The sequence below is a fragment of the Centroberyx affinis genome, unplaced genomic scaffold (assembly GCF_046629955.1).
Source record: "Centroberyx affinis isolate AG114_WGS23_722 - 3 ecotype Tasmania unplaced genomic scaffold, CSIRO-AGI_Caff_v1 ptg003625l_1, whole genome shotgun sequence".
Taxonomy (NCBI): domain Eukaryota; kingdom Metazoa; phylum Chordata; class Actinopteri; order Beryciformes; family Berycidae; genus Centroberyx; species Centroberyx affinis.
The window spans coordinates 183,094-206,479 of NW_027281537.1; the positions used below are offsets into that span (position 1 = coordinate 183,094).

General features: G+C 41.9%; 1 protein-coding gene across 1 annotated transcript in view; it reads right to left on the bottom strand.

Annotated features, from left to right (window-relative positions):
• tusc3 (tumor suppressor candidate 3) overlaps positions 1–15,413 on the bottom strand; it is an 89,410-nt gene extending 73,997 nt beyond the window's left edge. The window contains exon 1 of the mRNA XM_071540358.1: positions 15,292–15,413. Within this exon, the coding sequence (XP_071396459.1) occupies positions 15,292–15,396 (105 nt within the window). The 5' untranslated portion in view covers positions 15,397–15,413. The remainder of the gene's footprint in view (positions 1–15,291) is intronic.
• Between the last annotated feature and the right edge of the window lie 7,973 nt (positions 15,414–23,386).

The window sequence follows — 23,386 nt, forward strand, 5'->3', positions numbered from 1 at the left end:
AACTAATTTGAAATGGTTGATATTCTGTTTACAGAAGTTGAAAGAAACTATTTTCTTTCTGGATAAACTCTGTGAAACAAAACAGTGGAACAAAATGCTAGAATAGGCTAATCCAAAAAAAAAAAAAAAAAAAAAGCTACCATAAAAAAATACCTTATAATCACAGCATTCAAGCACTAGAATCCAGGAAAAGTGACAGTATATTGAGGAGTTGAAAGGCATAAAGCACACAGCAAAATACTAGAGGATTTGCTCAAGGAAAACACCAGTATGTGAGCTAAAATGGGACTATTTGACACGCCTACTTCCTTACTATTTCCATTATGCAATCCCTATGGTTTCATTTCCTTTCATTTTAAAACTACCTTGCCTCACTGTCTCCGGTCTCTGGTCTAAAACACAGCGCTAGATTGGTTTAACGATTCTCAAACAGCTAAGGTTCTTCTTTTTTTGTTTTTTCCCCCCACAGAAGAGTGAAGAGACTGTACCACCTAATGACATTCTGTGAATACCACCCCCCCCATACTGACCGCCGGCTACTCTTGCTGACATTTTATCAAAACCTTAGTTTGATGAAGCGGTCGGACCCTGAATGGGGCAAACGAGCCTCGGCAATAAAGCCAGCTGAGGGGGAAAAGCCGCCGTCCGGAACCCTTTCTTTCGCTTTATTGCCTGGAAAAAAAAAAAATATGCACGCGCTGGAGCTTTAAACGGCTGTCCGACCGCTCTGAATGCGGCGTTATAGGTCGCGATAACCCGTAATGTGACTTCTACTAGTCCGAAGCTAGAACTCTCTCTCTCTCTCTCTCACGGCCCGACTGAAAAGCCGTGTCGTTCTCGCAAAAAGGAAGACTGGTGAACATATCTTGCCCGGGGAGCTCGGTAGGTGAGACTAATGGGCCGGTCAATACGGCGAACAGCTGCGGGGGGGGGGGGTCAAACAAGGGCCGCTCTAATCAGCACAAATCAAGCTCCTCATTACAGACGGCCCGGTTCAAAGAGCCTTTTCCCCGACTCTTTCCTTGCTTATTTCAGGGAAGATTACAGCCAACCTTCTGCTGCACTCCGACAGGGGGGGGGGGGGGGGGGGGGGAACACGGTTCTTTCAACATAGGAAATCAAAGCTTGTTACAAAACAACACATCGCGCAACAAAGTGAAGTCGGGGACTCGCAAAGTAATGTGGCCCGTGACCTATTTTGGTATCTCCCGCCTCTACAGCCCCCTTTATAGGGCTTGACATTGCCATTTGCCCGCTGCCCAGAGGCATATTTCCAGACCCGCGGGCCAGTGGATTAACCTTTAAGTAGCCCGTTCAGGCCAGTTTTCAAAGTCTTACACAGACATGAAACATACTCTTACATAATTTTCTTGCAGTAACACTATACACTGTTGATAATATTCTGTGAATTGGCCTGGGTAATGTTAGCTACCAGTCTTGTAATAAACTACGACTGTGATGATGACATCATTTTCAAAACAGAGCGTGCATTTGGATACATTAACTTAATTCAGCTTGCTAACGCCACTGACAGTTATTGAATCACTCTTAAACATTTTCTTTCAAAATGTAAAATAGGGCTGAGCGATTCTGAAAAAATATCTAATTGCGATTATTTTGACTGATATTGCAATTGCAATATGATTTGCGATATTAGAGGGAATGATAATTTCTACATCATTATTCTCATTTTCATTGAAAAAGATATTAAAATGATTATGGTGTGATTTTTGCGGGGATCTGTACCAAACAAAGATGTTTTCTTAAGTCTGTAGAATATGATGTGTAGGCCAGGACATCTCTGCAGCACCACAATATTTCATTTAAAATGCTATTTTGACACATTTCACCTTTAACAAATATTGCGCCTCCTGCGATTTGAAATTGCAGTAGGCCATATTGTGATTTCGATAAAATTTCGATTATTTGTTCAGCCCTAATTTACACCCTGATTCGGTGCATGTTTGCTCTATCCAAATACAAATGAATCACCCAGGATGCACCGGGTGGAAAGGGGGTCACAATTGAAGAAATCAGGTATTGACTGAATGCATTTGCGTTGCCTATATGTAGATAAATGAAATCCCTCTATACACACATTTCTGCTGATAGAATTCACATTATGTGCATGCGACCGAAACACTGTCACACACTGACATTACCCAAATGCCGATGGAGCTGTTGACAGAAAAAAAAAATGACCAAACAACAGCTCAGCCTTCATTTCACGGTGGAAGACATTACCTTTATAATGTCACGTAAAACACACCGACCTCTGTAAAGATACTGATTTTGCACTGTCCGTCGCGGTTACCGTCACCCCCGACGACACTACATGTGATTTTCCAAAAGGTTATAGTAAAGAGAAGGAAAGGTGGAGGAAGAATTGAGGGAGAAAGAGGGAGCGAGAGAGAGGGATAGCGAGAGAAGATGGAAAGAGACCGGCTATGACACTAAATGGCATTTAGCATTTAGCCTGACTACCTCTTTATGCTAAACGGCTTCAATTCATCATGTTATATTACCATATGGCTCTGTGCGTGCGTGTGTGTGTGTGTGTCTGTGTTTAATACCTTTTATTTTGACCATAAATACTCAGTTTAGACAGGCAAGCTTGGACAGAATCGGAATTCTCAATACAATCAGGGGGGAGGGAGGGTAAGCACTTTTCAAACTTTAGGAAAAGTAGGAAACTGTACTGTAGGAAAGTTCTACCTTAATTTCCAGGCAGCCTATCGGTTAGATATATGGCTTGTGAGCAGGCCAAAGTAAGTAAGTAAAGTTTGTTTATATAGCATCTTTCACAGAGCATAGTCACAAAGTGCTTCACAAGAGTAAAATAGTTCAAATAAGACCATAAAACTGTAAAAAACAGTAAGACATAAAAACAATAAGACATAAAAACACACAGAATTACAGACACAGAGGCTATACTGTCAAGTTGCCCCTGGGCAAGGCAGTGAGCCCCCATCTGCTCCAGGTGATGGAGCCTTTGAAACTGTGGCTCTTAAACTATGGAACATCCTTGTAACACCGCATTATGTAATAACACTGCATTATGTAATAAGTCGACAAAAATGTAATACATTTTCACTTCATTATGTAATAACACCCGCATTTTGTAATAATCTGCCGCATTTTGTAATACACAGCCTGAACGCAATATTTCCCCACATTTCCCACATTTTGTAATAAATTATTACATATTGCGGTGGTTATTACAAAATACGGGAGTTGCACTTTTTTTTTTGGATGAAAATGTAATAATATGGTGCATTATGTAATAACCAACCAAAATGGATGTCTTCATTCATAAAAATCGTTATAACATTATAACAACAATGTTTAATTTATGCATTCTAGCATGAATCATACTGACTCAAAATTCATTTTAAAAAGATACTATTAGTTGAGTAGATTAGTAGGCCTAGTATCTTTCATTGGTGAAAACTACTGACACAAACATCTAGGTACTGGTACACACAAATTTCAGGAGACACACACACACACACACACACACACACACACACACAGCTCTGCCATTAAGCAATTGGATAACGCAAATCTTACACAGAAAAAGAGACAAAAAATGGCTGCGCAGCAAAAGACCAAAATGGAACAGTAAATTCTTTCAAATTCTTTATTCTCTCAATGCCCAATTACGGTATGTTTAGGCAAAGAACATGTACCGTACTGTAGTGGTCAACAACACTTTGGATGAACATTTAGACTATTAAGTATAAAGCCTAACAGCATAAAGCCTAACATCACACTGATTTGCAGTGGATCAGTGGGGCAGTGTATACAAACAGTTCAGTTTTAACTTGCAAAAACTACTTATCAGGTAGCCACGATAGAAAGAACTTAGAAGAATTTATTACAAAATGCAGGGAAATTTAATTGCATATTGCGTTCAGGTATTACAAAATGTGGCAGATTATTACAAAATGCAGGTGTTATTACATAATGAAGTTAAAATGTATTATATTTTGTCGAGTTATTACATAATGCGGTGTTATTACATAATGCGTGGTTACAACCCTTCTATTGGACTTAAGAGCTGCGGACTCTATTGACACTTTCAAAATGCAGACTCATCTGTTCAGACTGGCCTTTGTTTAGCCTCTGTCTTATTGTCTGTATGTTATTGTCTTATTGTCTGCAGCTTCCAGGTGTCAGTGTGTTTAACTGTTTGAATGTGAAGCAGGAGACGAGCTGGAAAGAGCACGGCGCTCAGTCAACTTTCCCTGGATAAATAAAGCCTTTAAAAAAAAGGCTATGTTAACATAATTCAATAATTCATAACCGGTTCAATAACTTTGGGGCTTAGTTTTAATTTTCCAGCAACTCACCTTCGGGGCCCACGAAAAACCACTGTCCTCGGGTCAGCCGAGGCGAGCCAGAAGTCAGGGGAAAAAATTTGGAGCCCCCATCTCTCTCCCTCTCTCTTTTCTAGCCTATACTTGCCCTCTCATGACAAGTGTTTTCAATAAGGCAGTCTTATGACAGCCTCTCGACCATGTAGAGAGAGACGCACACACACACACACACACACACACACACACACACACGCTCACAGTCTTTAGCCCTGTGCGGAGTGTTAACAGGCTTTCTGGCAGTGAAGCAGAAAGACTAAGAGTTTAATAAGAGAGAATCATCAGATATCTGTGACAGCCGACGCACACACACACACACACACACACACACACACTCAAGCAAACACATAGCATTAGGAAAAGCTGCAGTGTAAGGCTCTCGATCCCACAACCTAGTACGTACAGGCGAGTGTGTGTGTGCGTGTACACACACACACGTCTCGATGTCTGTGTGCATATGTGTGTGTGTGTGTGTGTGTGTGTGTGTGTGTGTGTGTGTGTGTGTGGCCTGTGAACCGTCGCGGCGACACAGGTCTGTCTGGAGGATAAGAGTGTGACGTCTTATCAGCCGCAAGCCAGACAGACACACACACGCACACACACACACACACACACACACACACATACACACACATACACAGGCGCACTGTGGGATAATATGCCACCTCATATCAGCTATACAGCATGGCCCGTCAACGTGGGGGGTGGGATAGAGGGATGGAGGGAGGGAGAAATAGAGGCACAGATGACGGGGGGGGAAAACGAGGGATAGAGAAAAAAAAGTGAAGAACGGTACAGAAAGAAGGAGGAGAAGACACTGAAACCCTCTACATTTAGTTTAACTTTTTGTAAATGCATGGAGACTGAGGGATGGAGAGAAAGAGAGAGAGGGGGGAAGGGATGAATAGAGAGAGGAAGGAAGGAACACCGAGGAGGAATGAATGGGAGAGAGAGAGAGGCGGGGATGAAGAGAGAGAAAGAAGGGATACAGGAGTAAGGATACATACAAGGAAAGTGACTTGGTGTGGTTGGTAGGGCTGGGTTTCAAAAATCGATTTTCCGATTCAAATCGATCTTCATTTGAATGATCCGATATCGATTCATAAAATCCAGAGATCGACCTTTTAATATATGCCCAATATATGCCTGTAGAGTCTGTGGAGTTGCACAACTTGCACTATATTGCGTTGACTGCTGTAGTGTGTTGGTCATGTTAAATAAAAAGTACATTAATGTAGCTGCTTTGGGGTCAATTCTTAATGTAAACATTAATATTTTTAATAATGCACCAGGTTAGAGGGTTCCTTGTAGCCTACAATTTTCAGCATTAGTTCTCTGAGAATCTCTTTCATATCCAAGCAAAATTGATATTGTAACTGAAATATCCCTAACCGAATCGATATTGAATCGAATCAAATCGGAAATTGAATCGAATTTGGACCTTGTGAATCGGAATCGAATCCATTCAGGAAGCAATATATTAACAAAATATAGCAAAATACAAAAAATAGCAAAATATTAACAAAATATATACAAAATACAAAAAATAGCAAACTATTAACAAAATATATATGTTGTATTGCACATGTGATTCACTGAGTAAATGAAAGTTACTGAGTGACCAGGTGATGAGACTAATAGAGTGACTAAATAACAGACTGAAGAACTGACTGGCTGTCTGAATGGGTGACTAGGTGAATAAATGGCCGACTGACTGGCTGACTGAGTGAATGAAAGAGAGTTTCTTTTCAGAAGCAGCTAGTGCCTACCCGCTGATGAATGGAGCCGAGCATTAATGTTCACAACAACAAGGGAACGCCCCGCACTCCCCTCAAATTCAACAGGACCGGCCCGGAAATTAGCCTCAGAAATGTCAGGAAAAGGGCAGAAGAGGAAGGGGAGAAGGGAGACGGGGGAGGGAGGAGGAAAGGGAGAGGGAAAGGGTAAAGGGGAGGAGCCGAGGAGGGAGGGAAGGAGGCGACGAGACGAGGGGGGGGGGGAGATCATTTCGCCGCGCTACGAAATTAGTTATAGAAATGTCACAGGGGTGTGTGCAGAAGAGGGCGGTGGAGGGAGAGAAGAAGAAGAAAAAAAAAAAAGATCAGAGGGGAGGGGATATGGGAGGGGAAAATGGGAGGAGACGTGGGAGGGGAAGAGGAAGATAGAGATCCCACTTTCGCCACCCCGGGAAAATTAGTTATAGAAATGTCGGGAAAGGGGCAGGGGAAAAAAAAAAAAGGGAGGAGGAGAGGGAGGATAACAGAGCGGGAAAATGACTTGGGGAACACAGGCCATCAGTCACGGGGGAAAAGCAGGGCCTGACACTGCTGCATCAATAATTCAGATGACTACGGCTAATGAGAGAGATCCAAACAAATCACCCCTAAATTCACTGAGGGGGGGGGGGGGCAATACAATATCCATCTCTCTCGAACCCCCCCTCCGCGACAACCGTACGCGTATATATATATTTCCACGAGGAAGAGCGGAGACAAGACGCAAAGTAAGAACGACAGAAGTAGGCGAGAAAAAGAAAAACAAGGCGATAGAAGGAAACAAAGAAAGACGGAGAGAGAGAGAGAGAGAGAAAAAACAAAGAGTGGGGGAGAAGAAAAATCCCGTCTCCTGTACGAGAGCGATAACCGGCGGACAGATAGAAACGTAAAAGACGAAGAAGCCCCACACACACACACAGGTCTAAATTTTAAACATGCACTTTTTTTTTTTTTTTTTTTTTTTTCTTAACCACAAACACAGCGGGGGGGGGGGGAAGGACGAGCTCGAAATGAGAAAAATCTCATTTTCTTGCATACGCACACACACACTCGCAGTAGGGGGAACACTCGAAAAACCCTGCAGGTCTCAGTTTCAACACTAGCGCGGCTTCCTTCCTCCTGACCACAAACACACACACTCTCTCTCTCTCTGTCTCTCTCTCTCACACACACACACATACACACACACACACACACTCTCTCTCCCTCTCTCTGTCTCTCTCACACACACACATACACACACACTCTCTCTCTCTCTCTCTGTCTCTCTCTCTCACACACACACACACACGCACACACACACCAGGGGACAAACTTGACACCATAGTCAGAGCATGATAACATTGTAGCACACTGTGTCTGTTAAATAGGAAGCGATGAGCTGGCTTTGCGTGGCGCCACAAGCAATTTAGCGCGCGGAAGTCGACCTGAACTGGGTTGATAGTTTGTTGATCATGCGGCTGGTAAACCTGGCTGCTTTATTGAGCAATAACGGTATTTATTTCCTCCCCCAAATTCCACCAGTCATACAAATCATATCACAGTCTGAGAGGACTAATCCAAAAGCAGGCATGATACGGCGCTCAGCCCCTCATGAATCATTCATGTCTCTTGGGACTCAAATGTTAGCGCATATGTTATCGATCAAAGAGCGTATTTGCTTAAAAGTGGGTGTATTGCTTTAATATTTCAGACCCATTATAACTAAACTCGCCGCTTATAATGAAAATCCATCCTGAAGACGGCGTTTGCATTTGTTATTCCTGTGATCCTAGACATTTCAATCAGTATTTGTGAACATGGATGGACCTTCCCAAAGCTAGAGACGTGTATAATACAAATAATGTCTGCTGCATGTATAATACCAATCACCCACACCAACCACACAGATCTATAGGCTCTATATATGATCATTTATTCGCCATATGTATAATACCTGTGGGAAACTAGTGGAAAATCAACAGTTTCCTTTGGTATCTTTGTTATCTTCTATCTCGCTGCTCTGCCATTGGCCCGCTCTCCTCTCTGCGCTGTTATCGACCAATCAGATTGGACGCCGCCTCAGAGTTAGCCAAGGATCTGTCAACACGATGTGTGTGGACCGGACGCAGTGGCGGGTACTTTGATTTAACAGGTGAATAGGGAAAAAAACAGTTTCTTTTCAACTTTCGTTAAAAGTGATGACTCGATCCCGTAACATGTTGTTTATCTTTGGTTTTTTTCGAGCGAGGCAGATCGAGCCGGCTCACTTTTAAAAGGCACCGACGATTGCTAACAGACACTCGATGCCCACGGCAACAGCTGGCAGCCCCCAAGCCTGTATGTTGGCAAATCAGGTAGCTGACAACCCCTCATTAGGTCCCATTAATGCATTGGAGACGGATGAATGGAGAGACTTAACCCTCTGGCTTTTGATTTGTTTTTGTCCATGTTACTAATGGAACTACAAAAAAAACTTCAGTTAAGCTTTATATTAGACTCATCTATGAATACAGAATTTTACATAGGCCTATTGGTTACAAACCCTTAGATGTATGAAGACGTCTTCTTCATGTGAAACGGTGTGGTTTGCGACAGCACTAGCCACAAACCAACACTTCCTACACGCATCTAGGCCGTTTCTTGCTGGTACAACAAAAAGAAGAAGAAGAAAAAAAAAGAGAGGTCTGGTGTGCGTCAGAGTAAGCTCATTTGCGCCTTGAGAGCTTGCCCAGATGTTAAGAAAAAACCAATGCAAAAATAAATTAGATCTACCTCTTTACAATGCAATTTAAAGAGCTTAATAATCAACCGATTTCCCTGCGAGTTACTGCGACTTGGGCCCACGTCCAGCGGCTCGCTGTGTTTGTTGGAAGACTTTATCGAAGGCTTTTTCCCTGAGACTTTTCCAGTAATTGATCGTTTTGGTTTGCCGTGGAAATCCGCCGCTTTGTTGAAGCGACTGGACCCTGTTTCCGGCTTGGACTTCCTTCTGGGGTTTCGAACCTCCTCACCTTGCCAACCTGCAACCCCCGGGGGTCAACGCTGCTTCCAAAAGTCAAGCCACAAAAACACACAGTCAATGGGTCTACTATGTACAGAATGCACTTCACGATCCTGGGACCAAGGCAAAGGAATGAACTTCGGCCGGTCCATATTTGATAGGAACCATGTCATTTTCCGTTCACTGTAGCGCTGTATAAATCTATGTGTTTTGTTTTTTTCCTGTGAATTCCTGTGAATGTGTCTGGGCTGTCGTCTTCCTACAGCACCTGCAGGGAGACCTTGAGACAATTTGTGACAATATACCTCCTTGCAGATCTAATAAATGCTTGCTTTGGTTAAGAATTCAGCATTTTGCCTTGTGATGATTGCTTTTTTTTTTTTTTTGCCCAGTTTCAAGAGATGCATCTTCCACATAGCCTTATAACTCACTGTAACATGTCAAACAAATTTGCATTAATGGGGAAAATCTGTCAGGTTACACCCCCCCCTACCTCTCAGAGTTACAAGGTTTCTGTTGTACTGTAACTCACACAATCCACGGGCAGAGAAACACAGTGAGCTACGGTTTATTCTCCGATGTATAAGCCAGGCAGAAAACCAAGAGTCAATAGTGCTTACACAGTGTTTAGCCTCATAAGCCCCGGTCTAAACTCAGCAAGTAGTGCGGGCTATGCCCTGAAGGGCCTACCCGCTAGTTTATGGTGCCACGGCGTGCAGAAGCAGGCAGGCCTCTGATTATTCTGATCCACTCATTAGACCGGTCCCTGGGTGAGGTTGGCGAGCCCGCTATTTTCCGGTCTCTCTTATAACTCTCTCTCTCTCTCTCGCTCTTTAATTCTCTTTCGGGGCCCCTGACTTTCTCTCCCTTCACCCCCACCCCCCCCTCCCCCACCCCCCAGTCCATATCCCCAGGTAAGGGAAGTGCTTACATTGGTTCTTTCTTTGTGCTGTAGTCAGCCTTAGGACAGAAACACAACACAAGCTGGGTATAATATCCAAGCCGAGAGCCGGGGTGATGAACGAGGGAGCGTTGAAGAGATATAAATATTATTTTCCTCGCCGTGACTATTTCTTCCACTCCCCGAGGGGGCGTGTAGCGGGATTTAGGAGGGGTGGGGGGGGTGAAAGGAGAGAAAGTCAGGGGGCCCGAAAGAGAATTAAAGAGCGAGAGAGAGACCCCCCGCTTCTTATTTTTCCTCCTTTGATTCATTTCTCTCTTCGTCTATCCCTATCTTGCCATCTCGCCCCTCCTTACCTCACACTACATTCCCTCACTCTCCGTCCGTCCTCCCTCTCTCTCTTCCACCCATCATCCATCCGTCCCCGATTAGCTCCGAGGTAAGGGAAACAATGAAAGGAGGAAGGGGCGGGCGAGGGGGGGGAACGCCCGGGCTTTACCCACAAGTATATTAAACTTTCAAAGACTGAGAAAAAAAGGAAAAACACGAGAACTAGAAAATACTGCCACCGTCGCTGCTCTGGGGTCTCCCACTGACCCTCGGAGGGGGCGTTTAGAGAGATAGAGAGTATATTTCCTGAGCCGCCGGAGCGTGAGGTGACCGGGGGCAGCGGCGAGCGAGCGGGGGAGAGGCAGAGGAAGGAGAGAGAGAGAGAGAGAGAGAATGAGTTAGGGAGAGGAATACAAAATGCTGCTTCACCATTTTGTCCATTTCCAGCTAAATAAGATCTTCCTCCGCCTCCTCCTCCTCCTCCTCCCCTCCGCCGTAGCCCCGGGGCAGGCGACTGGGAAAGTACATTTCTCACATTATAACCCCTCAATATCTCTCCTGTGGCTCATATACTGCGTGTGTGTGTGTGTGTGTGTGTGTGTAAGTGTGTCTAGCTCCTGTCTGCTGGCTGGTACAGCAATACTACCCAGAGCAATCTGTCCGCAGAGCGTCACGCGGCTGAAACCGGCGAGAAACTTGAAATCTTGCAGACACACACGGACAAAAGTTTAATGGTTTCAGGCGGAATATTTAACTCCAGCTAGAAAAGCAGAGCTGGGGCTAAAGCTGCTTATAGGAACAACGTTTTAGGGGCTTCAATGTCAGAGAAACACACTGAATAACTAAGCTTGAATAGCTCCACAACCCCAACTTTTCCAGATAATATCCTTTGGTTTCAGTCATTCACAGAGTAGTTTTTTTTTTTTTTTTTTTTTGATGGATAGAAACCCTTAAAGCGGCGCGGCGATCAATTCCATCGATTGAGGAAGCGGGATCTTCTTCGACGTGAAAATATGGAAAAAAGGTTTCGCACCGAGAAAATGTCTGAATATTACAGTGTAAAGTGTAAGTAATGGGACAGGCGGATTAAGTTCATCTCGTCGCTGCTGACTCATCCGCGGCGCAATATGGATTGGAAATCGTTTAAAGAAAAAAAAAAAAAAAAAGTTAACGCACGAGGCAAAAGAACAGGCCCGCCGTTCGCTTTTGGTTATGACTCTTTATTTCGTGAGAACACAATGACATCATCACCTGGGGACACCGACACACTTGCATATTAATTCTCCATCTTCAGAATGACTTTTTTTTTAGGATAAATTGATCAAAATATGTTTTATGTGTTCCTGGTGTCTCTATAGAGAGATGTGGTTAACCATGTTATTACCTAATTTGGAAAATAAACTGACATACAGAAATGTCACATGTCAAGTGAGAAAAGCAGGCTCATGTATAATGTATTAGTGATACTTTAGCTTGGACCCAATGATTTGGCTATGAGACGTTTACTACACACACACACACACAATGCAAGTTGTCAATTCAAGTCGGCACTGCCAAACTGTCAATCTCATTCATTCATTCCCACTCATCCAATTGTTTGTTCATTCAGCAGTTAATCTGTCCGCTTATTCATCAGTGCATTCTTCCACTCAATCAGCGCTTTGTTCATCCATGTGTTGACTCATTCAGCGCTTCATTCTTTCCTTCAAATATTTGTCCATCTGTCGTATCTTTGTCAACGCGTTCGCTCATGTATTCGTTCGCCAATTTGCACGCTCATTCAATAAGCTATTCATATGCAAAAAAAACACTTGAGGACAAAGGCGCCGGCGATGAGGTGGTGCGACATTAAGGCCAAACGACACAGTGACTTGGTTCAAACTCCAAGTGTGAGCAACGAGTTAAACCCCCTTTACTGTGCACCAACATGGAAAGCCTAGTAAAAGACAAGGTGGGTTTGAATTACTGAAACTGAAAATTAATAATTAATTCATAATTGTAATGATAACCAATGATTCCATCTGCACTGTGCTTTGGATTCATGTTAAGTGTTCACCAAATATGCATGTGTGTTATAGTCATCATCATCATCATCATCTTTGGGGAGCAAAATGCACATTTAACCTACGGCACATTACATATGGAAAATTAATTGGCTCGAAAATGTTGGATACTGTGTACAAAATATTATTGACACTTACTGAAGTGCACTAATGAGGTGAATTCAGGTAAAAGCCATCATCCCTTATTGATTTCCCTTATTAAATCTCTACCAATCACAAAGGAGCAGCGGCGGATCTACCGGGGTGGCATGGGGTAGCAGCTGCCACCCCTAAAAAATGCCTTGCCACCCCAGCTGCCACCCCAGTTTTGGACAATCTAATTCAAAAATATATATATGAAACGTTGTTGCTGGTCGGAAATTTACAAGAGCGAAACCGAGTGCAAGTGAATGCAGCAAGAGATGGCGCTCCCCGTAGACTCCTACCCCTCCCCAACAGGAGCTGTTAACGTGCATTCAGAGCGACTTCATCTGTGACCGTCTGTGACACAACAGTAACGGCAGGAAGAAGAAGAAGAAAATAACGACAGTCCAGTCGGCAGACCGTACGGCGAAGGAATGAGGTTGATGAGCAAATAGCTGTAGTATTACCAGTATTACCAGTTATCATAACTGATAACGTCGCAACGCGAAAAAAGGACACTGACAGCAGGACAGACGAGACAGAGCAGCACCGTGCGGCAGAGAGTTATTCAGACCATCTGAATAGCGAGAAATATACACAAATGTAATATACTGTAATTTATTCCCATGCATGCTGCTCAGAGTAATCTCAGTCAGCGGCTCTTCTGCGTCTCTCCCTCTCCTCTCAGGCAGGAGTGAGAGTGAGTTGCTATGGTTACGGGGACGCTCTGTGTCTCTGTCGCTCCGAAACGTTCTCGCGATTCCCAATAATAGGTTTTTTAGGTTAGTATGCCTATGCAAAATCATGAATATAAGCACCTCAATGCTGAAATCTAGAAATATAAAATTACATTTTTTTCTGGACAGAATATTACACCATGTGTAATATACATCCTTGTGTCCTTTCTTTGGGCAGAGTGATATGGTCAAAAAAACTTTTGTAGTAAGGCAAGTCAGCTTTTTTATATAGTGCATTTCATACACAGAAAATTCAATGAGTTTTAGCCATGCTTCGGCCTGGTATTTAGGCTGCAGAGAGGGATTAAAGGTGGCCCTAACTTTTAGTCTCTCATTTTTATTGGCTTTGTCCTTGTCCTTTTATTGGTTTTAGTTTTGGAACATATAAAAACCCCAAAAACCATTAAGACAAACTAAATGATTTTGTGTATATATATCTATATCTATATCTATATCCATTTCTATATCTATAGGGCTGTCATTTAATTTAATTTAATACATTAATTTAGATTAATTTAAAAAATAACACATTAAAAAACGTAAATTAGCACATATAATTTAATGGTCTGTTATGGCCACATTTTAGGCTAAGTGATAGGCGTTATGTTAAATTATTTAAAAATAGGCTAAGTGATGGGCTTATGTTCAATGAAAAAAGACATGTATTTGGAAAAATGTCTGAAGATTTGGAAATAAAACAATTTATTTATTTCCAATGCCACCTTTAGATATTTCTATTCAATGCTTTATTCATGTGCCACAATAATGTAATGTTTTTGAGTTAAAATATCTTCATTTGGGGGCTTTTCCAAGCAAATATTGATGATTGTTTGCGATTAAATCAGCATATATATATTTCTGCCACCCCTTAAAATCTCCATGCCACCCTCTTGCCACCCCATGAATATTTCTCTGGATCCGCCCCTGCAAAGGAGCTGTAGATAGAGTTACAGAAGGATTTTTAAGCTTTGAGACAACTGAGATGAGGATTTTCTCCCTAATATTTTGTATATTCAGTGTATGTCCTTATTAAATATATGTTACTCATCATCATTGAGGATCAAAATACATAAGCACATTTTATTATGCAGCTGTAAAATAGCCACAATGCAATGTAAGTGAAAAGAAACACTAAGAGAGCAGACAGCAACAACAGGCCCTACAGCACCACGGAGACAAATGACAGGTAGCATCAACACGGCCCACAGCACCTCCTTCCTCCTTCCTTTTCGGCAAAAAACAGATACACATTCATTCACACACGATATATTCAGTCCACCGAAACTAAACGAAACGAAAGCTATTTTCAGTAATATAAGACAACTCCAAAGCACTGTAGCGAGTTGAATGCAGCTAGCAAGCAAGCTTTCGTTTTCGCTACTATGCGATTCCTCCCCGAGCAACAGCCACAACACCAGAGTCAAGTCACCCAGAGTTCCAAAACACCACTTCCTGTCACAATTTTCACAATAAAACCCTCATTAGCGAACGTGCAACTATGTTGTACAGTAGTAATTTCAAAGTAAAATCAAAGTGCCGTAAGTGAAAATAAAGAATATATCCAAGGCGAAATCTGTAGGAAAAAAAATAGTTGTTCTTCCTCTTTTCACAGCATATATACACGAGGATGTAAGCCTAAAATGCCATAAGTAGAGAGCTGCCATAATTACACAGAAAAACTCAATCACAAAGCCTACACCAGACAACCTGGAAGCATGCATTTGTTACAAAAAGTGCATTTGACCCACAGCAGTGACAAAATAGCTCCCTAAAGATTAGAGACTGGGTGCTTCGGTACCTGGTGTCAAGTTTTTCCTGACGAGACAATTTGTTACGCTTTTACTTTGAATGCAAATTCGATGAACTTCCGGTATTATACTGACTAACCCTGGCCAGCTCGACGCACCTACCGCACACCGGCGTATTCAACCTGTAAAGCCCTTTCCGTACAAAATACACAACAATATCCGCTGAAAAATACATTCAAGGAGAGAAACCGTTACCTCCTTCTTCTTCTGTCCTCCCCCGGGTGGCAAGCATAGCAGCAGGAGAAAGAAAACACACAGAACCGGCAGTTTAGCGAGGGATTTAGCCCAAACAGACGCCATGACGGAAGGATGCTCTGACAGTGCCAGACACGTATCCGGACCGTGATTGGATTCTGAGTGGACCAATCAGGGGAGAGGAAGCGAGGGCGAGGGCGCTTCTGGGTATTGTAGTCTTTGAGGGTTATCAAGTAGCCTCTATGGCTCTCACTATTGCCAGTAATGTTAACCCAGAGAGTTTCTGCTTAGACACCCTCTTTCCTTCACCTCCGGCTCATGTTGCATTCATCATGTGGTAAAATGAGCATTCTTCTTTAAAATGTGTTAAATACTAGGCCTACTGTTCACCTCAGTCATGCCTTTTGAAGTTCATTGTTATTAAAAAATATTTTTGCACACTTTTCTGTGTTACCTGGGTCCCTGCCTTTATTCAAATACTATACTACTACACTATAAAAAAAAAAAAAAAAGAGTAATATAGCAGTTCAAGGGTGATTATGTTAGATGTTAGATAGTTACATAGATATATTTTGATAATAATGTCACAAGCTCCTCAGATGGGATAAAAAATATTAGTTTGAATGTGTAGGGGAAGAGGAGACTCTCCCAAACGTAATGACTTTATTGAAGTAAAAAGGATTATATTAAATATTATGGTTAAATTATGGTATCATAAGTGACAATTCATTTGTAAGAAAATATCAAAAGTTGCCTTGAAATCATTACATTGAAACATGCATTGAAATCCCTTTCAGTAACAGGGTTGACAGATGTTATGGTTTGTCTGTCAAATATTTGCGCATAATCCACAGGATGTGGCCCAATATTTTTTTTTTTCTGCAAGTCAAAGGTGTCTCTCTTTCTGACAGAATATTAAAAAAGGTGTAAATGAATACATGAAAAAAAACACTGTCCCAAAAGGCACCCATTTGGAGGAATGACTCACTAAGTGCACGTGTGATAAGTGTGAAAGACCAGGAGCCACCAAAGTGTACAGTAAACACCAATTTTACCGCTTCAAACAAGCTTGAATGCATGAACACTTCCAAATGATTGCTTTTAAGTCGTTCTGACAGTTATTCCCATGTGGCGTGAATGCAGCGTCAGTCTGTCATCGCTTATTTGGAGTTTCAGTGAAACTCAACTAGAAGTGTTATCACTGACAGCATTTGTCTGTTGTCAGACAGCTGCTGGACTAAAATAAAGTGACTTCATTTAGGGTCACAAAATACTAACAAGCTGGCATTTACCGATACACAGGGTTTAATATTGCAATCCTTTGTACCATAATACAATACAGCCCAATTCAGATGCTAAAAGAATGATGTACTACCTTAAAAATGGTGACTATACTATATAATCTACAGGACCATCAGATAGGCAGCAGCTAAAGTCTCCTTATCCCTAGTTCCCAACTTTACTCAATCATTTTTTAAATTTGCTGATAGTTTCAACAACAGGCTAATGGAACGGCTCGTACTGCTCGTTTGAAGTGGCCCAGTTCACAAAGTGAATTGTATTAGCAATTATAAGCTAAAGAGATGGCTGATAGCCTACTGCTGAACTTCAAACAGCTCGCTTAGCCGATCGGAATTATGTCGCATTGTTGTGATGTTAACAACAGACAACAATAGTATTAGCTTAGGAACAATAGCTAACAAGCTAGCATTAGCAGCGGGTAACATTTCAGTGAGTTTTTGTCATTTTCATGCAGAAATTCCTACAATTACCAGCCCTAGTGACAAAAGGTACAACTCTGTATCTTCTTTTCTAACAGTGTAACGAGTACAAAGACATGAAACGCTCCTTAAAACAGTGGGAAACTAGGCTAATGTCACAACATGTGGGCAGCTGTTGTTAGCTGTAGCCTAGTTAGTGCATTAGCATTTTAGTGGATTAAGTGGATTTTAATAGTCATACATTTGTTTCTCATACATAACGACAGAATATGAGACAGAAGAAAAGACAGAGATGTATTCATCATCAGAATACAGGAAAGTCATGTCAGCTTCAGTAGGAGAAGACAGAATCTCAATCTTTCCATTTATATCTTGAAGGAGCTTTCGGCACTTTGTAATGACTTTCCATATAAGTTGTGCACAAAAATAGATTCGTGAGATTGATGATTTAAATAAACAGCTATATTATGATAATTATGTGTTCCTCAATAGAATAGAATGCAATGCAGTGTAATTTAATACAATAGAATAGGCTAGAATACAACAGAAACTTCAATCAGTGCAGCATTGTGATATTTGGAAATTGAGATGATCAAATAATAACAATAACAATAATAAATACTGTAATATACAATTGTACTGTACAATATACATTACCAGACACTGTACAATACTGAAAATAGTACACACTGAAGAACAGGTATCACACAGATGAAGGTATAAACCTTGGATGAAAATACTTATTTTGTTTTATTTTATTATTTTATGATTTGAATATATGTCTAATATGTCTATGAAAGAAGGAAGTCTATCTACCCACACCAACTCTCTCTCTCTCTCTCTCTCTCTCTCTCTCTTTCTCACTCTCTGCTGAAATGAAACGCATGTTGGATTATTAAAGTCAATGCACCGTGAAACAATCTGTACGTGTTGCAGTCTTGTTAAACCACAATTCATTCGCTCTATAGCAGCAATCATGGAAACATTCCCAGACTTGGTAGCAGAATGTGTAAAACGATTCCCTTGGAACGGCCTCACGTGAGTAGTTCCCAAACTTTTCACTCTAAAACTTGCCTAAGTTAATAAGCTTTAGACCGCTGACCCCATATGAGGAAAGTTTTGCTGTCTGTCTCTACTTTAGGTGGAGAGATAACAGTAGGGAGATGCTTGCAAGTTTTTTCATGTCATTTATAGGGATGGGATGGTAGTCTATATCGAAATTCAATATATCGCGATACAAAAATGTGACAATACGTATCGTGGAGCAGAAAAAAACAAAGCAGTGCAACTAGTTGCCACCACTAGGTGGAGCTCTTTTACGAGTTGCTGCTGTGTTTTTAAGTCGGTCAAACGTTTTGACATCTGCATAGTGAGTATAAGCGGTTAGGCCTACAGTTAATCTGTTTCTGCCTATTGTCCGTTAGTTGTTTGAAATTAGCGAATGCAAATGTTAGCATTCACTTCTCCACTAAAGGTAGGCCAGTGGTTCTCAACGTGGGGTCCAGGGACCACCAGGGGTCCTTGAGGAGGTTCCAGGGGGTCCCCAGCAAATTGATGAATTGTTAAACTTTATTTAATTCATTTAATTTAATTGACAAGATGTTAACACAATTAGAGAATGTAGAAGAATGACTATTTTGATCATAGTTTCACTGTTATCTCTCTACCTACAATACAGACAGTCATGGGATTCTGGACAAAATCATATCTAACAATACAAATATTCTCAGATTTGGGTTCGAGAGACAAAATCTCATCAAATGGGGGTCTGTGGCTCTAATGTGGACTGAATTAGGGGTCCTTGATGTGAAAAAGGTTGAGAATCACTGGGCTAAGCTACATTAGTTTATAGCATTTAAGGGTCTATATTAAGCTAAAGGTACCTGCTTGACGATGCTACTAGCTAGATTTGCTAATATGCTGATTTTGACTAGAAGAGCTAACGAGAGAAGCACAGTCTTTAACAGCAGCTTTCAGTTGAGCTTGCTAACAGATACATCACAGTTCTCAAGCAAGCGTGGCACACTTTACAGCTTTAATGCCCGGACTTGCATTGTCACCCTAGCAACTAACCTTTAAAATTCCATAGTTGCCATTTTATTCTGTACTAGCCAAGTTACCAAAGCGAACAGTAGAAGGACCGTTCTAGCCATTCTAGCCAAGTTCTGTGGTTATATCCTATATAAGTGTTGAGTTTTTTCCATCTCCCAGTCCTCATGTTGAAGTTTACTGTGTCACAGCAACCTAAATGTGCCAAATGTACATTATCAGACCATTCTAGAATTTTATTGACTGGATCCACACTGACAATTTATATCAGTTGTCTCTGTGCTTCCAGCCTGGTTGTTATACAGTATACAACCAGGTGAAATGAAATCATACTTCAAGTCCTTCTCAAGTCCTTTTCACTTGACGCCATTGTTATGTGCTATAAACTTCAAGGACAGCAGGCAATTTAGGCCTTGTATACAAATAGACACACACACACACACACACACACACACACACAGCTATAGGCCTATTGAATAGCACACTAGAGAACACAGAGGAACATTTGTTGAGGGAGTCGGTCAGAGATAACGAACATCATATTAATGAACGCCTCGCTCATTTTCTCTCTCTCCTCTCTCTCTCTCTCTCTCTCTCTCTCTCTCACTGCTTTGCTCTCCCTTTCCCTCTTTCCATCATCTCTCTCTCTCTTTTCCCTCTGTCCCTCTCTCTCTCTCTCTCGCTGCATCGCTTCCTTTCCCCCCTCTGTCTCAAGATCTCTCCCTTTCTCTTTTGATGTTGCACTCGCTCTCTCTCTCTCGCTCTTTCGTTCTCTATTGCTCGCTACACAGTAACTCAGGGACTCCCCCCCCCCCCCTCTCCCCTCTCTCTCTTTTCTATAAACTCCGCGCTGTTGGGGCAATTAATCATTTTTCCGGGGACTCGTTGTGTTTTTTTTTATAAGGGAGCGGGTGACCTCGGATATGGGCACCCAACGCTGTACCAGCTGGGAATGACGTCACCCATCTCTCTCTCTCTCTCTCTCTCTTTCTCTCTCTCTTTCCTTCTCTCTCTCCCTCTCTCCATACCTTGAAAATGCCACAGTAAACAGTGTTTCTCTCCTTCCATACTTGCTCTCTTGTACTTTGGCTTTGTCTCTCTGCCTCTCGCCCACACACACGAATAGAATCTCTCTCTCTCTCTCTTTCTCTCTCTCTCTCTCTCATTTCACTAATTTGACAGCCATAAGTGTTTATCAGAAACAATGTTGCCAAAGCAGTATACAAAATGTAATTTATTTTAAAAAAAAACCCAACAAATGATATATTCAAACTATTTCGATATGATCAGTAATTTAGTTTGAATGTACTATACAATAGTATGCAATCATCAATATAGTGACTGTTCATTATTTTAAACACATACTATACATTAGTACATAATAGTCAATGTAATGTAAAACAATCACCAAATTGAGAACATTATTTATCCAAAAGCCTGTAAGGGCATATCACACATTGTAGCAATTTAGCAATTGAATGTGTGTGTGTGTGTGTGTGTGTGTGTGTGTGTGTGTGTGTGTGTGTGTGTGTGTGTGTGTGTGTGTGTGTGTGTTTGGCCATGCCGCTTGCGAAACATATTAAATGTTTGAGCAGGTTTTGGCCTGGGGTTATAAGTAAAAGTTACTCTGCACTTTTGTGTGTACCTCTCTCTCTCTCTCTCTCTCTCTCTTCCCCTCTCTCTCTCTCTCCCTCTCCAGTGATGACAGTATATAGGTCTCCCTCCTGCCCTGGTGTGGTGTGTGACTTTGCTGGTGTGTGGCTTCTCTCTCTCTCTCTCTCTCTTTGTGCACTGTAAAAAAAAATGTCATTTAGTTTATTTTTGAGTCCTAAAATCCAAATTTTCTTAAAACAAGTAGAAAAATCTGCCACTGAGGTAAGAGAATTTCACTTGTTTTATGATGCAGTTTCACTTGTTTCAGGAATTTTCTAGAAACGAGTGTCAATATCTTGGAGTGAGTCAGAATAAGGCAGATCACCGCACTACTAGAAAGTATGAAGTGTCAAGAAAATGACACTCGATTCCAGAAAATTCTTGAAACGAGTTGACCTGCATCGGAAACAAGTGGAGTTATCTAACGCCACTGGCAGATTTTTTCACTTATTTTCAGAAAATTTGTATTTTAGGACTGAGGATTTCATATTTCATTTGTTTCAGCATTTACAGGAGTTTGCCTTGCATGTGAGCGCATGCAAGATAATATTCAAGACATCAAAGAACAGACATAAACCACACAACAAGGCATGTCGTTTGGATAAGACACTTATGGCTAAAAACTTTAATTGTCTATCACCGCTAAAATGTAAGCACAATGATCCATAATCCACAACAGAAAATGACATAGAATATCATCTCTGGCACTAAAAAAAAATACAATAAAAACACACCTTGCCAAGTGAGCGTATTGTAAAATTCCATAAGTAAAAAAAAAAAACATCATTATTCAGAATATGATTGGGAGGAAAGATGGATCAAATCCCTCCTCGCTCGAGCACAGCGAGGAGTGTTTCGCTTGGCTAGCTGAGGATGTCTGGAGCTGAGAACATTGCTCAGCATATCCTTTATGCCTGAAGTACCCCGCTAAGCACCTCCCCGCACACACACACACGTACACACACACACACACACACACACACACACACACACACTCTTCCCCGCAATCACCATTCAACACCGTACATGGTTCACCTGCCCTGTCAAGTGCCCACCCTATCAAATACCGTAGGTTAGGCAGACAGCAGTAAAAAGGGCTCAGTGGAAAATACAACTACTGGAGATGGCAGAGGTTGCATGCAGATGTGTACACTGCAAAAAATGTCTGTGTTAAAACATTTAGCCGCGTAATCTGTTTTAAATTCGGGATAATTTAAAACAAGTGATAAAATCTGGAAGTGCCACTTGTTTCCAATGCAAATCAATTTGTTTGTTTTAAAATGTGTTTGTTTTCTTCTTCTCCTCTTAATACGAGTGGAGGGATCTGCCTTATTTTGTCTGGTTTCGAGGTAATGACAAGTGAAGCTGGAAATAAGTGAAATTGGCTCATTCCATTGGGCAGAATGTTTTTAAAGAAATATCATTTTAAGACTCAATATGAGACTAAATTACATTTTTCTTTTTTTTTTTTTTTTTACATATATGCATGTTTTTTTTTATGCATATAGGCCATCTAACGTATGCATGGTAGTACACTGCAAAAAATGTCCACCTTAATAAGTAATTTAGCCTCATATTTAGTCTGAACATGATATTTTCCTTTAAACATGTGAAAAATATACCATGCAGTGAGTTAATTTCACTTGTTTTCAATGCAGTTTCACTTGTTTAGAAAGGAGGGTCAATATCTTGAAACACAGCAGAATAACATCAAGAAAATGTGACTCGAAACAGGATGCATCAATGTTAGAATAAATAAATGACTTGTGAAGGTGGATATTTTTTTACAGTGTAATGCAGGCAGGAGAGGAGCAGCCGCTCAGCGCTCATCACTGTCACAGGATGACACTGACGGAGTGATAGAAACTCCTCCTCTCCTCTCTTCCTCCTCCTCTCTTCCTCTCCTATCCTCATTTTATTTTCCTCTCCTTATTTCTTCCTCTCCTCTCCTTTCTCCTCTCCCCATTTCCTTTCCCTCTACTTGTTCCGTCTTCTCCTCCCCTTTCTCCTCTGCCCCTCTCCTCTCTTCCGCTCCTTTCTCTTCTCCTCGTTTCCTCTTCTCATTTCCTTTCCCTCCCCTCATTCCTCTCCCCCTCTCCACCTCTCCTTTCCTCTCATCACTTCCCCTCCTCCCCTTTCCTCTCCTCCTCTCATCTCTTCCTCTCCTCTCCTCTCCTCTAATCATTTCCTCTCCTTCCCTCTCCTCTCCTCCTCTCCCTTCCTCTCTTCCTCTCCTCTCCCCTCCTCTATTCCCTTCATCTCCTCTCCTCCTCCTCCTCTCCCCATTTCCTTTTCCTCTAGTTATTTCGTCTTCTCCTCTCCTTTCTCCTCTCTCCCTCTCCTCTCTCCCTCTCATGTCCTCTCTTCCTCTCCTTTCCTCTCCACCTCTCCTCCTCATTTCCTCTTATCATTTCCTTTCCCTCTCCCATTTCCTCTCCCCCTCTCCTTTCCTCTCATCTCTTCCCCTCCTCTCCTTTCCTCTCCTCCTCTCCTTTCCTCTCTTCCTCTCCTCCCCCTCCTCTATTCCCCCTCATCCCCTCTCCCCTCTACACTCCTCTCCTCTCATCTCCTCTCTTCCTCTCCTCTCCCCTCATCAATTCCCTCTCCTCTCTTTCTCTCATTTTCCCCTCCCCTCCTCTCCCCTCCTCTCCTTTCCTCTCCCCCTTCTCTCA